Genomic DNA, 11272 nt, shown 5'->3' with positions numbered 1-11272 from the left:
CCCTTGCAGGAGATTCAGTTTGAAGATGTACTTTTTTTCCTGGGAACTTTCATTCCAAAGTGAATTTATATATGATTTTATTCATAGTTTTTTTTCTTCATTTGGGACATACTAGTTCACAAAACAGATAACTCCTCCTTTGTGAGCTTACAGTTTTTAGTAATGGGAAATAGTTTATGTCAAATTAGAAAGTAGTAAGTGCTATAGAAAAAAGGAAAAACTGAGCAAAGTACTAGGACAAGGAGTGTTGGAGCGGAGGTGGTGGTTGCAGCATTAATCAGAATGGATAAGAAGACCTTACCGAGAGGTGAGTTTTCTGTACTTGAAGGATGTAAATGAAGGTTAAAAAGTGTTTGGTGAGCGGGGCTTGACTGCTGCCTCCCCAGTACTCAGGAGGCAGAGCCAGGCAGTCTCTGTGAGATCAAGGCCAGCCTGGTCTACATAGTGAGTTCCAGGCCAGCTGGGGATACAAAGATAAAGAATAATACATGGTGAGTTGGAGAGAGAGCTCAGTGGGTAAGGTCTGGGATGAGATTGTGTGATCCAGGAATATAAAGAGTGAATAAAGATACCAAGCCATGAAAGACAAAACAAAACAAACAACAAGCAACAAAAGCACTATAGACACATTGTGTTTTGGCATGGCATGACTTTAATAAGGAGGTGACACACACAGAATAAAGTACGATGACAGGGTGAACTCAATGTTGGAGAATGGTGAGGCCTCAGGAGAGTGGAGAGTGACCTGACAATATGATCATTCTAGTTCAAGCTTGACGTAAACTAGGCATAGGCAGTGGTGACATACAGGAGGGGACAGATGCAAGGGACATTGTAAAAGTAAAAACTATAGGACCAGGGAGTTGATCAAATATGCAAAGAGTAAAAGACAAAAGGCAAAAAGAAACCAACAATAACAAACGGTGAGGCATGGTTGTTTCTTTGTGATGCTGAGTCTCCAGAGGAACACAGCACAGGAGTTTGAACTGGGTCTCCATGAGGGACGTGAATCATGCTGAAGTATAGTATGACAGCTGCTGAGATGCTCAGGAGACACTTGTGAATGTTTTTTCAATTTAGTATAGATGTGGGGGATTACACATGCAGGTAGGGACTCAACCTTAAGAGAAATCATATGACAAAAATCCCAAGGTGGCTGGGAAAGAGAGGGGTGAGATTGTTCTCTGGATGTGACACGAAGTCTCTTCTGACTCATAAATTATAAAAAAATTATAATAATGAAAATCAAGGCTTATCTATTATATTGTAGCACCTTAACACATTTTCAAGTGAATGAGCTTATTTGATTCTACTCTAAAAGTCTGTGAGCTAGGTTTTCATTCCAATTTGTATAAGAGGGAGCTAAGAGAATTCAACAGGAGATAAATCTCATAGTGCATGAATCAAAGATTTCAAACTCATAGTGTCTGAGGTCAAATCCTGAGTTCTTTTCCCATGAAATGCTGTAAAGAAACTAGGAAAGATCAAAGCCAAGTCGTCATTCTGACCTACAAGTCTTATGTGATTTTTGAGCTGCTTCTGATTCTCGGATGTTTTCTACTCTCTCCCACCACCAACCACTTCTAATGAGTATGGTGTCTGCCTTTGTTCTTCAACATTCCAGTTGTTATCCCACCTTTGGTCCTTGTACTGGGTGCTCCCTCACCCTTGAATGTGCTTTGTCTAGACTGTAATTTTTCTCACTGCTTGCTTTTTTCTGTCATCCACTACCACCATCTTCCCTAAAATTACACTATGCTTTTTTTCTGTCACCCTTTGCCGTGTTATATAGTCAGCCCATGTATGGTAGTTATGGCCTCCTCTCCCAAGCACTGGCAGGATTGGGTTTTCACTGTTTTGTTCTCTACTGCTTTTTGTGCCCTCATAGGAATGCCTGGCACAGGATCAGAGTCCAGTAAAATCCGTTAACTCCAAGAAGGATTTGGGCTGAGAAGTTATTGCTGGGACTGTCCGTTATAGTTCTTTTTTGCATGTGCCTGGGGTAGAAGACAGACTGGGGACTTAGGAGTGAGTAGCAGTGAGTGGTGGGAACAGGAGATGGGTGAAGCTAAGCTGCCCTCATGTGAAGTTTAGTGGAGAAGGAAAAGAAAAAGATCAGAGAATGGGTAATGAGGCAAAGCAGAGGCAAGGTAAAATTTGATCCTCCTTCCTATAATGAGGCAGACCCAACTATGTTTCTTAGTCCTGTCATCTAAAGAATGGAATGAAAATCTAGTTCACAGACTGGTAAATTGACTGAATCTGGTAGGAAAACAGGCCAAAGATCAAAATCAGAAGGACAAATATGGAAGGGAAAGGAAAAAAAAAAAAAAGTAAAACCAACACAACACAAAACAACAAAAAGAAACCCAGACATAGAACTGGCTTTGTATTAAAGAAACTTTTTACGGAGACCTTCCACATCATTTAATAACATTTCTAACAGTTGTCAAAGCCTAAAGCAAGGGCAAGTAGATTCAGAGAGCCCACCTCTTCTGACAACCTGGGCTCCATGTTGGGAGTGTTGGAGTTGTTAAAACAACCCGCCAGAGTAATCTCTGCCTGCCATTTCCAACCACCTTGCAACATCTGAGATGTCAAAACACCAAAGTAGAGCGTTACACCTTATCATTTAGACAGATCTACAAAGGCTAGTGAAATGTGACTTGGCTAAGATGAGTGTCCTCAGATCTTGCCCGTTAAAGTGGCAGAGGTAGAAAAGGGCTGAAAACAGAAGGGAATTCAATCAGAACTCTGGGGTCCCTGTGTTGTGCAGCAGCCCTTACTGAATACAGGAGGTAGGCAGAGAGTACGCAGTGGACAAAGCCAAGTGCCGAGGAACAATGAGCACAAAAGAAGCAATTTTTGTCTAGAGATAAAATGTGTAGTTCAATCAACTGGTCATGTAAATAGCCAGGGCCCCTTTTCTGGATCCTAAGGAAAATATGTCATACCCTGAAGAGGATTTGATATTACTGTTTTGATGCATGAAATACCACGGGCAAGGCGATTACCTTGATTTTTGTAGTCATGTACCAGGTTGTGCCTATTGCAAAACAGTAATTGCTATATTATCTACATAATTTCTGTATTTCTCTGTGTGCATCCTTGTGCTCCTTCTTTGGGACATAGAAGATAGTTTGGGGAATATAAAATTATATATGGTGTTCATCATTCTTCCTGGATTGTCAGTTTTGGGGGCATAAATGGTTCCATTAAATATGGCCTGTGCATGTCACACAAAGGAACTGAAGCTCAGTGACACAAAATAACACATCCAAGTCGCAGGTAGCTGAGTATGAACAGGATGCAATCCAGCAGTTTGACTTTGGAACATATGCTCTTAACCAAGGCACCATTCAGTCTTTCATAGGTCACAGCTCTTAACACTTTGTCATATCATTTTGTCAAAGAAACAAAAAGCATGTGTACCATGCTTGCACTTCCATGATGTTGGTTTTTTTTTTTTTAAATTGAACTGCTGTGAACATCTTTCCGTGTTCTCTTCAAGCAGGATATGAGAAAAATTGTTCTTTGTGTGGATACATTTGCTGCGTTAGTCTCCTGTTTACTCAATGATGAGCTATGGGATAACTTTGCTGCTCCAAACTTGTGGAGTGATCCTTATAGCTGGAATAGCACACTGGTGATTTGAGGAAGAAAAACTGGTTGTGAATTTTGCCAGCTGACTTAGTATTTGGTTCATCAAACAAAGCAAAACGAAATAAACTGTTCACCTCAGGTGAATTGTTACTAGTCAAATGGGTGAAACTTTTTAGTCAAATCAATGATGTTTTTGTAACTATGAATTAGCTGGGAAATACCAGTGTTTCAAATAAACAGTTTCAATACAATATTAATTCTGTCAGGAGCAAAATTTTTCCACTTAAAATTTTTTAGGGCAGAGGCAAAGTTAGGAGGTGACCCTTAAGTGCTCCCTGATAAAATTGCAGAAATTTGTAGCATCTTTGTTCTTGGAACCCACGCTGTGTGTTTCAAATTCATTTGAGTGTATTGTACTTTCTTTGCATCATAGGCAGTGTTTTTAATGAGTTACTAAATTTCATCTCTGGTTCTGACTGAATTATTCAAAAGCATCTGGGCTTACAGAAATCTTTTAGTTGATAATGCCTGGATTTCCTTTTAAGCATCTTTTTTGGTCCTTGTTTAATGACTCTTTATCATAACACTCTCCAATAGATTCTTTTTCTTATATATTTCAAATTTAAAAGGCTTCATCATAAAGAAAATGTAACACATATCTAGAAGAATGATTCTTACTGCTCTGTCTGCAAAGTAAATTGATGTAAATGCATGAAAAACACATATTGCTAATAATTTGAAACTGTCATTGGCTGTCTTTGCAGGGATACCTAATAGCTAGGTACTTATTTTGAGCATTGTTTGAAAAAACAGAGTGAATATTATTAGATAAACATCTTCAAAGTCAATGCCTGGAGATCATTTTGAATGAGTTCATTCTATAAATTTTTAAAATTGTTTGTCTTTAGGTTTCCCAAACCATATTCTTTACTATTAACAATGACATTAAGTGATAATGACTCAAAGTAGCCACAGATGCTGAAGAGCTGTGGTTGAATTATATTACGGTGGGAAATACATGGGCAGTGACATAATAGTTACTAGGTGGTGCTATGTGTTAGGCCTGTACTGAAAATTTTGAGGGCTATTTCTTTTAAAAAAAACATTTTATTTATTTATTTATTTTTATGTATATGAGTGTTATGCTTGCATGTATGTAAGTGCACCCATGTCATGCAGTACCTGTGGAGGACAGAAGAAGGTGTTGGATCCTCTGAAACTGGAGTTAGGCATGGTGGTTAGCTAACATGGGTGCTGGGAATCGAGTCTGGATCCTCTGCAACAGCAGCCTATTCTCCTAACCATTAAGCCATCTCTACAGCCCCTTGAGGGCTATTTCATCTTTATTGTAATGATACAGGAATTCTGCTGTCCATCTTAGAGATAAGAAAACTGAAAATCAGAGGTTACCTGAGCCATTCATGTGTGAAGTGGGAGGTATAAAATAAATTCGAGTGGACTGCTTTGCATTTAAAACTGGAAACTTCACTCCATTGTCTCCTTATCACATAATGGAAGGCCATCCATCCAATCCATCCATCCACTATGGTATTTTGTTCTTCCTTGTCCTGAGTCCAGTGGAGTACATCCTCCAACAGTTAGGTAATCAGTCTGAAAGTGCTGGTCAGCTTTTAGCTACTCTAAGATTTCACATTGAAAAAAGGAAGCCCCATTTTCTTTATCATAAATATAAGCATTACCTTCTTTCTTCCTTTACATAATTCTATGGGAAAGACCTGAGCAAAATCCACCTTCTATAGCCTCTTTTAAAAAAATACACACCATAAACTATGATACACCTTGAGGTGAAAACAGGATAAACTCCCCAGCTTCTAGTGAAAGAGGAAGTCACCATTTCATTTTGTAGGTGGAAAGGATACATTTCCATAACCTTGGGAAGAAGTAAGGATAAAATCTAGGTAACACCAGATCTCTGCTTTAACCTTTTTATTGCTATATGTTCCCGATACAACAAACAGCATCAGTAGTGTACACTTTGATAAAAAGGAATTTTTAGTTTAGTAGAAAAGAAAGCACATAGGTAAAAAGTATAAGGATATGTACATCTTACAGGAGGCGTATGTGTGTGACCATCTTCATATTCCCTGTAGGCAGATGCATGGACACCCAAGTAAACTAGAGAGAATTTTGTTCTGGTGAAATTTTTAAGAAAAAAAGAAATATATTTAAGGCCTGAGGATTGTTTTACTATCTGGAATTCATCTAATTTGACATTTAAAACTCTTGCACAAAATAGCAGCAATTCTTTAGAGGTATTGAGTCAATAGCTTAGGCTGTTAGTTTACAATGATTAAAACACAAAAGTCCTTCCACATTCTGTGCTTTGAAAGGTTAACACATCCCTAGTTTAGTTTGTATAAGGTATTTCTAGATATTTGTAGAAAATTACCTCAAAAGCATGCTGATAACACTTTTCAGTTCATGAAGAACTTATCTTTCATATACTTAAAACATGTTTTATTGTTTTGTTTTTAAAATAGGGTCTTGCTATATAACCCAGGCTGGCCTCAAACTCATGGCAATCCTCCTGCCTCAGTCTTCTTTTTCTTACCATCATCTTATTTTTTTTAGACAAGATCTTACTATGTAGCCCAGGTTCGCCTCAGACTTGCAGAGGTCTGTCCACCTCCTGAGTGCTGGGATTAAAGGGGTGCACCACCACGCCTGGCAGCCTCAACCTTCTCAATACTGGGATTACAGGTGTGCACCACTTCAAGCTTTGAAGATGTTTCTCATTCACTGTTTCATAAACAGCTATCTGAATTTCTAACTATTTGATGATTTCTTGAAGGGAACAAATCATCAACTACTTTAAAAATGCAAGTATTTCACAAAGGGGGGGGGCTGTAATCACACTTTTTGGGAGGTTGTGACAGATGGATTACAAAATCCATTGTCTGCCTGGGCAATTTAGGGAGATCTTGTCTCAAAATACATAAAAGGCTGGGACCATAGCTCAGTGATAGAGTGCTAATCTAGCATGTGAGTAGTCCTGGGTTTAATCCCAAGTACTGCTCAAATTAAAAAAAAAATACAATTGGGTTGGCTGTGTGGTTGGCTTAAATTTCTCCTTTCTGCATAGAACATAGCATGTACTTCTCTCTAGTTTACTACAATGTCATTGATATTAGTGTAAATATCAAGGACATAAAAATTCTATAAAGAAAAAAATCAACTTTTAATAAATATCTTCAAATCTTCATTCTATGTACAAGTATTTTACATCCACTCCCTGAAGGGAGTATTTCTGACTTTACTGTGAGAAAGGTGATCACTGACATAAATTATTAGCACATTATTGCAGTCAGATGCACTGTGGTTGTGAACATTTGGATATGAACCATGCAGAAAATAAATATCTTAACCATTTTAAAAACACCTTCTTGAATCTTCTTTCAAAGCACTATTACACTCAAGTGTCAATTCTGTCTGCTGACACTTTTCTCAGCTACAAATGAACATACAAAACACTTTTGTGATTATCACAGTACATCAAGTATAACTGTACATCAACAATGAAAACATAACACAAGAATCAAGGGCATCTCAATGATGGCCTCCAAAGTGATGGCAGGAGGGCTGGGCTTTGTCTTACATAATCTCATTCACTGCATCCTGTGTGCACAAATACACTAAGACACCAGTCCTATTCTTATCACTGTAAGGAGAGATGGCATTAGATAAAACATATCACCTGTACATCTGAAGTTTTGACACAAAAAACATAGCAAACCCTTTAGTATCATCAGTAGCTGTAATTCTAACTTCTTCATAATATTCTGCATTGAAAATCGACTCATAGAATGTCATGTAAGGCAATACTCAATGACAGGCACCCAGAACACCCAGAAATGTAAGATAGTAAACAATCATTTGAGAACATCTCAAAATAATACTGATTTCTGCAATGTACAGTATTTACACAACAGCTGCAAATTTGCTCATACAATATTTCTAATATAGATAAATAGGAATACAAGTCTAAGAATTATTTTCCTCATTTCCAAAATTTTTTGAAGCGTAAACCACTGGCATCTGTTCTTATAAATTTTACTGTAACTTTTTTAAAACAAAAAAATCAGCTGATATGCACAATTGGTTCCAGTCTTTCCTTCCTTATATAATAAAACACGTTTAGCTGCTTTCTGTTCCCTTTATTTTCTTTTTCTTTCTTTTTTCTTCTTCTTTTTATTTTTATTTTTTTTGAAAGAGGACTTCCAGTTGGCCTGGAACGCATTGCAATCCTCTGGCCTCAGCCTCCCAAGTGCTGGGATTACAGGCATGAGCCGCCATACCTGGAGTCTTTCCTTCTGATAACAGTCTTTGGTGCTTTCTTCCAATGGATCCTGGTAAACAAATCGATGCAGAACAAAAGGAAGATAAAAGCAACTAAAAAGTGAACCAGCACTTTCTGTTCTTCCACTTACAGAGGACACGAGTAAACTGTGTGGAGAGTTCCACTTTCAACAGGCTGTATGCACCATGCAGGGAGGGAGGTTGTCCAGGGTTCTCTTTGATTTTTAGCTTGGCAGATCCATGTTCTCATCTCTCTAAGGTAGATGACCTTATTGGATGTCTATTGTTAATAATCTTTCCATCTTTCTTTGAGGTTCTTGCCTGAGAAGAAGCACCTATTGAATCACCGATTGCAAGGGAGGGGGCAGCAGCCATGGGTGAGGCAGAGTGGAGGTGACCACTCTTCCTGGATGAGGACAGTGGTATTGAGACTATTGTCTTCCTACCAGCCTGCTGTTCTCTCCTCTGGGAGAAGTCAGTACTGGCAGTTCTACTGTTGGCTCTGAAAGCAGCATGTGTGTTAGGACTTGTCACAGAAGAGAAGCTACTCAAAGATTTCTTCTCAGCAGGAGTCTCTGAGTAGTAAGGAAGGAAAGGTGTAGGCATCACTAGAGACCTAGGCAGGTCACTAGGGTCAAAGATAGCATCACCATGGATTTCAGCAGCATCTTGAAGGTACGGTGGTGGCAGGGTGCTACTGCGCTTGCTACATGACTCACAACACAACTTGTTATAACCTGGGATTGAGCAGTACCGTGCGAGCACCTCCATTTGACAGAATATGGACTTGTCTCCCAAGCATGGCTCATCTGCAAAGACATAAAGGAGAAAATAATACACATGCTTAAACATGAAGGGAGGGAAATACACAAAAAATGTTGATCAGTACAGAAAGATTTCTGTGATATCTGAAATCAATACATGAGCCTTTGTATTAAAACTATAAACATTAGGATTCATTCACTGCAATAAGTAAGGATTTTCTAATTTTTATTTTTTGAGGTAGGGCATCGCTGCCTTGCCCAGGCTAGCCTCCCAGGTACTGGGATTAAAAACATGTCCCACCACACCCAGCTGAAAAAAGTACTTGGCATTATTGTTATTTTAATATCTCCAGACAGAGTATTCAGACCACTGAGGGGAGTTTTGTCTTTGACTAGGAATATGTGCCTCATTTTACAATGAAAGAACTGGGTTCATTTTACTACAGTCATTTTTAAGATAAAGGAAAACCTCATTTTTAGCTGCATAATATTGAATTTTAGCTTTGCAATAGGGTACCTCTGCAATTATTTAAAAATTTAAACCAAATATTTCATCGATTTATTTGATTAATTAAATGAATAGCAACGACCCCTATTGGAACAGATTAAATCTTAAATATTTATCACCAAAGAAGATATATTCATCTCAGGATGTCTTTTGAAAACATCTGTATCAAGTGTGCCAACTTTGTTCTCAATCACATTTCTTACATTTAGTTTTATGGAATTAATAGTATCTTATGCTTACAGGGAAGCCAAGTAACTCAAAGTTCTTGTCATTTTTGTGTACTCACACCTTTCTTTTAAAGTTTTATTGATTGTAGATTATACAAATTAATTTACAAAATCTAAATAGTATAGTCAGGCATGGTGGTACACACCTGCAATCCTAGTACTTGAGTGGCTCTAGATCAGACATTCAGGGCCAACTTTGACGATGATAGCAAAAGCTTGTGTCAGAAAAAGAATCTAAGCATTGAGCTCCAATATTGTGTATTTTCAGTCATACCCAATGGAATGATAGATTGTAGCCATAGCCAATTTCTCTAAGAAATACAGACCCAGTATATTTCTAGAGACAAATGCATTTCTGTATCCACTTCAATAAGAATATGGCACTTATGGAATGTCATCACTTAAAATACCAATGTATTAATAAATATATATGCAAGAAAATATTTATATTAATATTTGTGGAATCCCTTTAGATAGACTTTTTTTTTTTTTTAAAAAAGGATCAGTTAGTGACATTAATTTTGTTTGAGCTGTCAATTCCTGTCCTGTCCACATCCCAAGTTGTGGAATGAATAATATTGTCTTGACACTTACAGGCCTATAGAGTATGGAGTTTGAATACTTCACATTTTCTAAGATGGGTATTTAACCATGTTATTAGTGACAGAGGATCAATGGATTTGACTTCAAAATACTGATATCTTGTGAATTACTTTTGGTATCGATATAAAATAAGGAAATGGTTTCCACCAATGTGATTAAGGCCATGGGTTCTGGCATGAGAGGAGTTTATTTGCCTGTTTTATTTTTCTTCTTCCCTTTTGACCCCATCAGCCTCTGCTGAGGAAGTGCTTAGAATAGTCCTCTGGCATTAGAGAAGGCCTCAGTTAAGGCATTGGTTTAAATATGAGCACTTTGCTGCTGCAGAGAATGACTGACAGCCCAGGTCTCATTAGGGCCAGAATGTGATTCTAAGTTGTAGAAGAAAGTTTTTAAGAACAAATAAGTTTCCCAGTCATTTTCCTAGGCCTAAATAGGAAGAGCTTAAAGGCAAATAAATATTGCAAATGAATATAATCATCTAACCTAATCAGTCATTAGAATAAGGGGGAACTTTCCCATTCCACTCTAGGTCATAAGAGCTTCAGGAAAGGATCTGTGTACCTGGGCTCAAAAGGCGATTTGAAGAGTATGAGACCCAGAAAGTTGTAACCTGACTGAGACGGTATAGAAATATATGGCCTTTCAGAAGTCTCAGAATTGACTTTTAGGCCTAGATTTCAGAGCAGTGAAGCACCTGAAAGGAACATGGACCCATTAACCTAATATGCTATCTCTTTAGCACACTGGTTTTACAATAAATTTTTTCAGTACCCCTGGCTAAATGAGAAGCAAGTAAATCCAGTCACACACAGGGCTCTCCCAGCTATTAAAAGCAATAGTTTAGCTAGAAAGTGTCCAGTCTTGCCAGTAATAATATGTAAGGACAAACTATTGCAGTCATAGTAAACTTTAAGGTTCTTCTTGTGTGTAGTTTGCTCTCTTGGTGTTTCTTGAGTTTTGAGATTTCAAGTACTTTACAGAGCAATGTCTAGATAAGTCTTATGTCTCCCCCTCCTGGTCAGGATGGTCCTTGCCATTTTAAATGACATTGTCAAAATTTAAAAACTCACAGCCTAAACTTTCCAAAATTAAAATGGGAGAGATAAATAATGCCAGCTAGTTTTAAAAACCAGAGGGAACCATATTACTCCAACAACCTACTAACAAATTACGCATAGCAGATCCAGCAATATATGTCTAGGTAAGGTTTATCTGAGAACAATTGGTCTTTGCCCAAGATTTATCTAGAC

General features: G+C 37.9%; 1 protein-coding gene across 1 annotated transcript in view; it reads right to left on the bottom strand.

Moving 5' to 3' along the window:
* Positions 1-5542: 5542 nt before the first annotated feature.
* LOC103735052 (A disintegrin and metalloproteinase with thrombospondin motifs 3) overlaps positions 5543-11272 on the bottom strand; it is a 90907-nt gene continuing 85177 nt past the window's right edge. The window contains exon 19 of the mRNA XM_008834145.3: positions 5543-8729. Coding sequence (XP_008832367.2) covers positions 8167-8729 — 563 coding nt within the window. The 3' untranslated portion in view covers positions 5543-8166. The remainder of the gene's footprint in view (positions 8730-11272) is intronic.

This window comes from Nannospalax galili, unplaced genomic scaffold (assembly GCF_000622305.1).
Source record: "Nannospalax galili isolate Female #2095 unplaced genomic scaffold, S.galili_v1.0 scaffold477, whole genome shotgun sequence".
Lineage (NCBI taxonomy): Eukaryota > Metazoa > Chordata > Mammalia > Rodentia > Spalacidae > Nannospalax > Nannospalax galili.
Note: the sequence above shows the minus strand (reverse complement) of the source record. Positions and strands in the feature narration are given on the sequence as shown.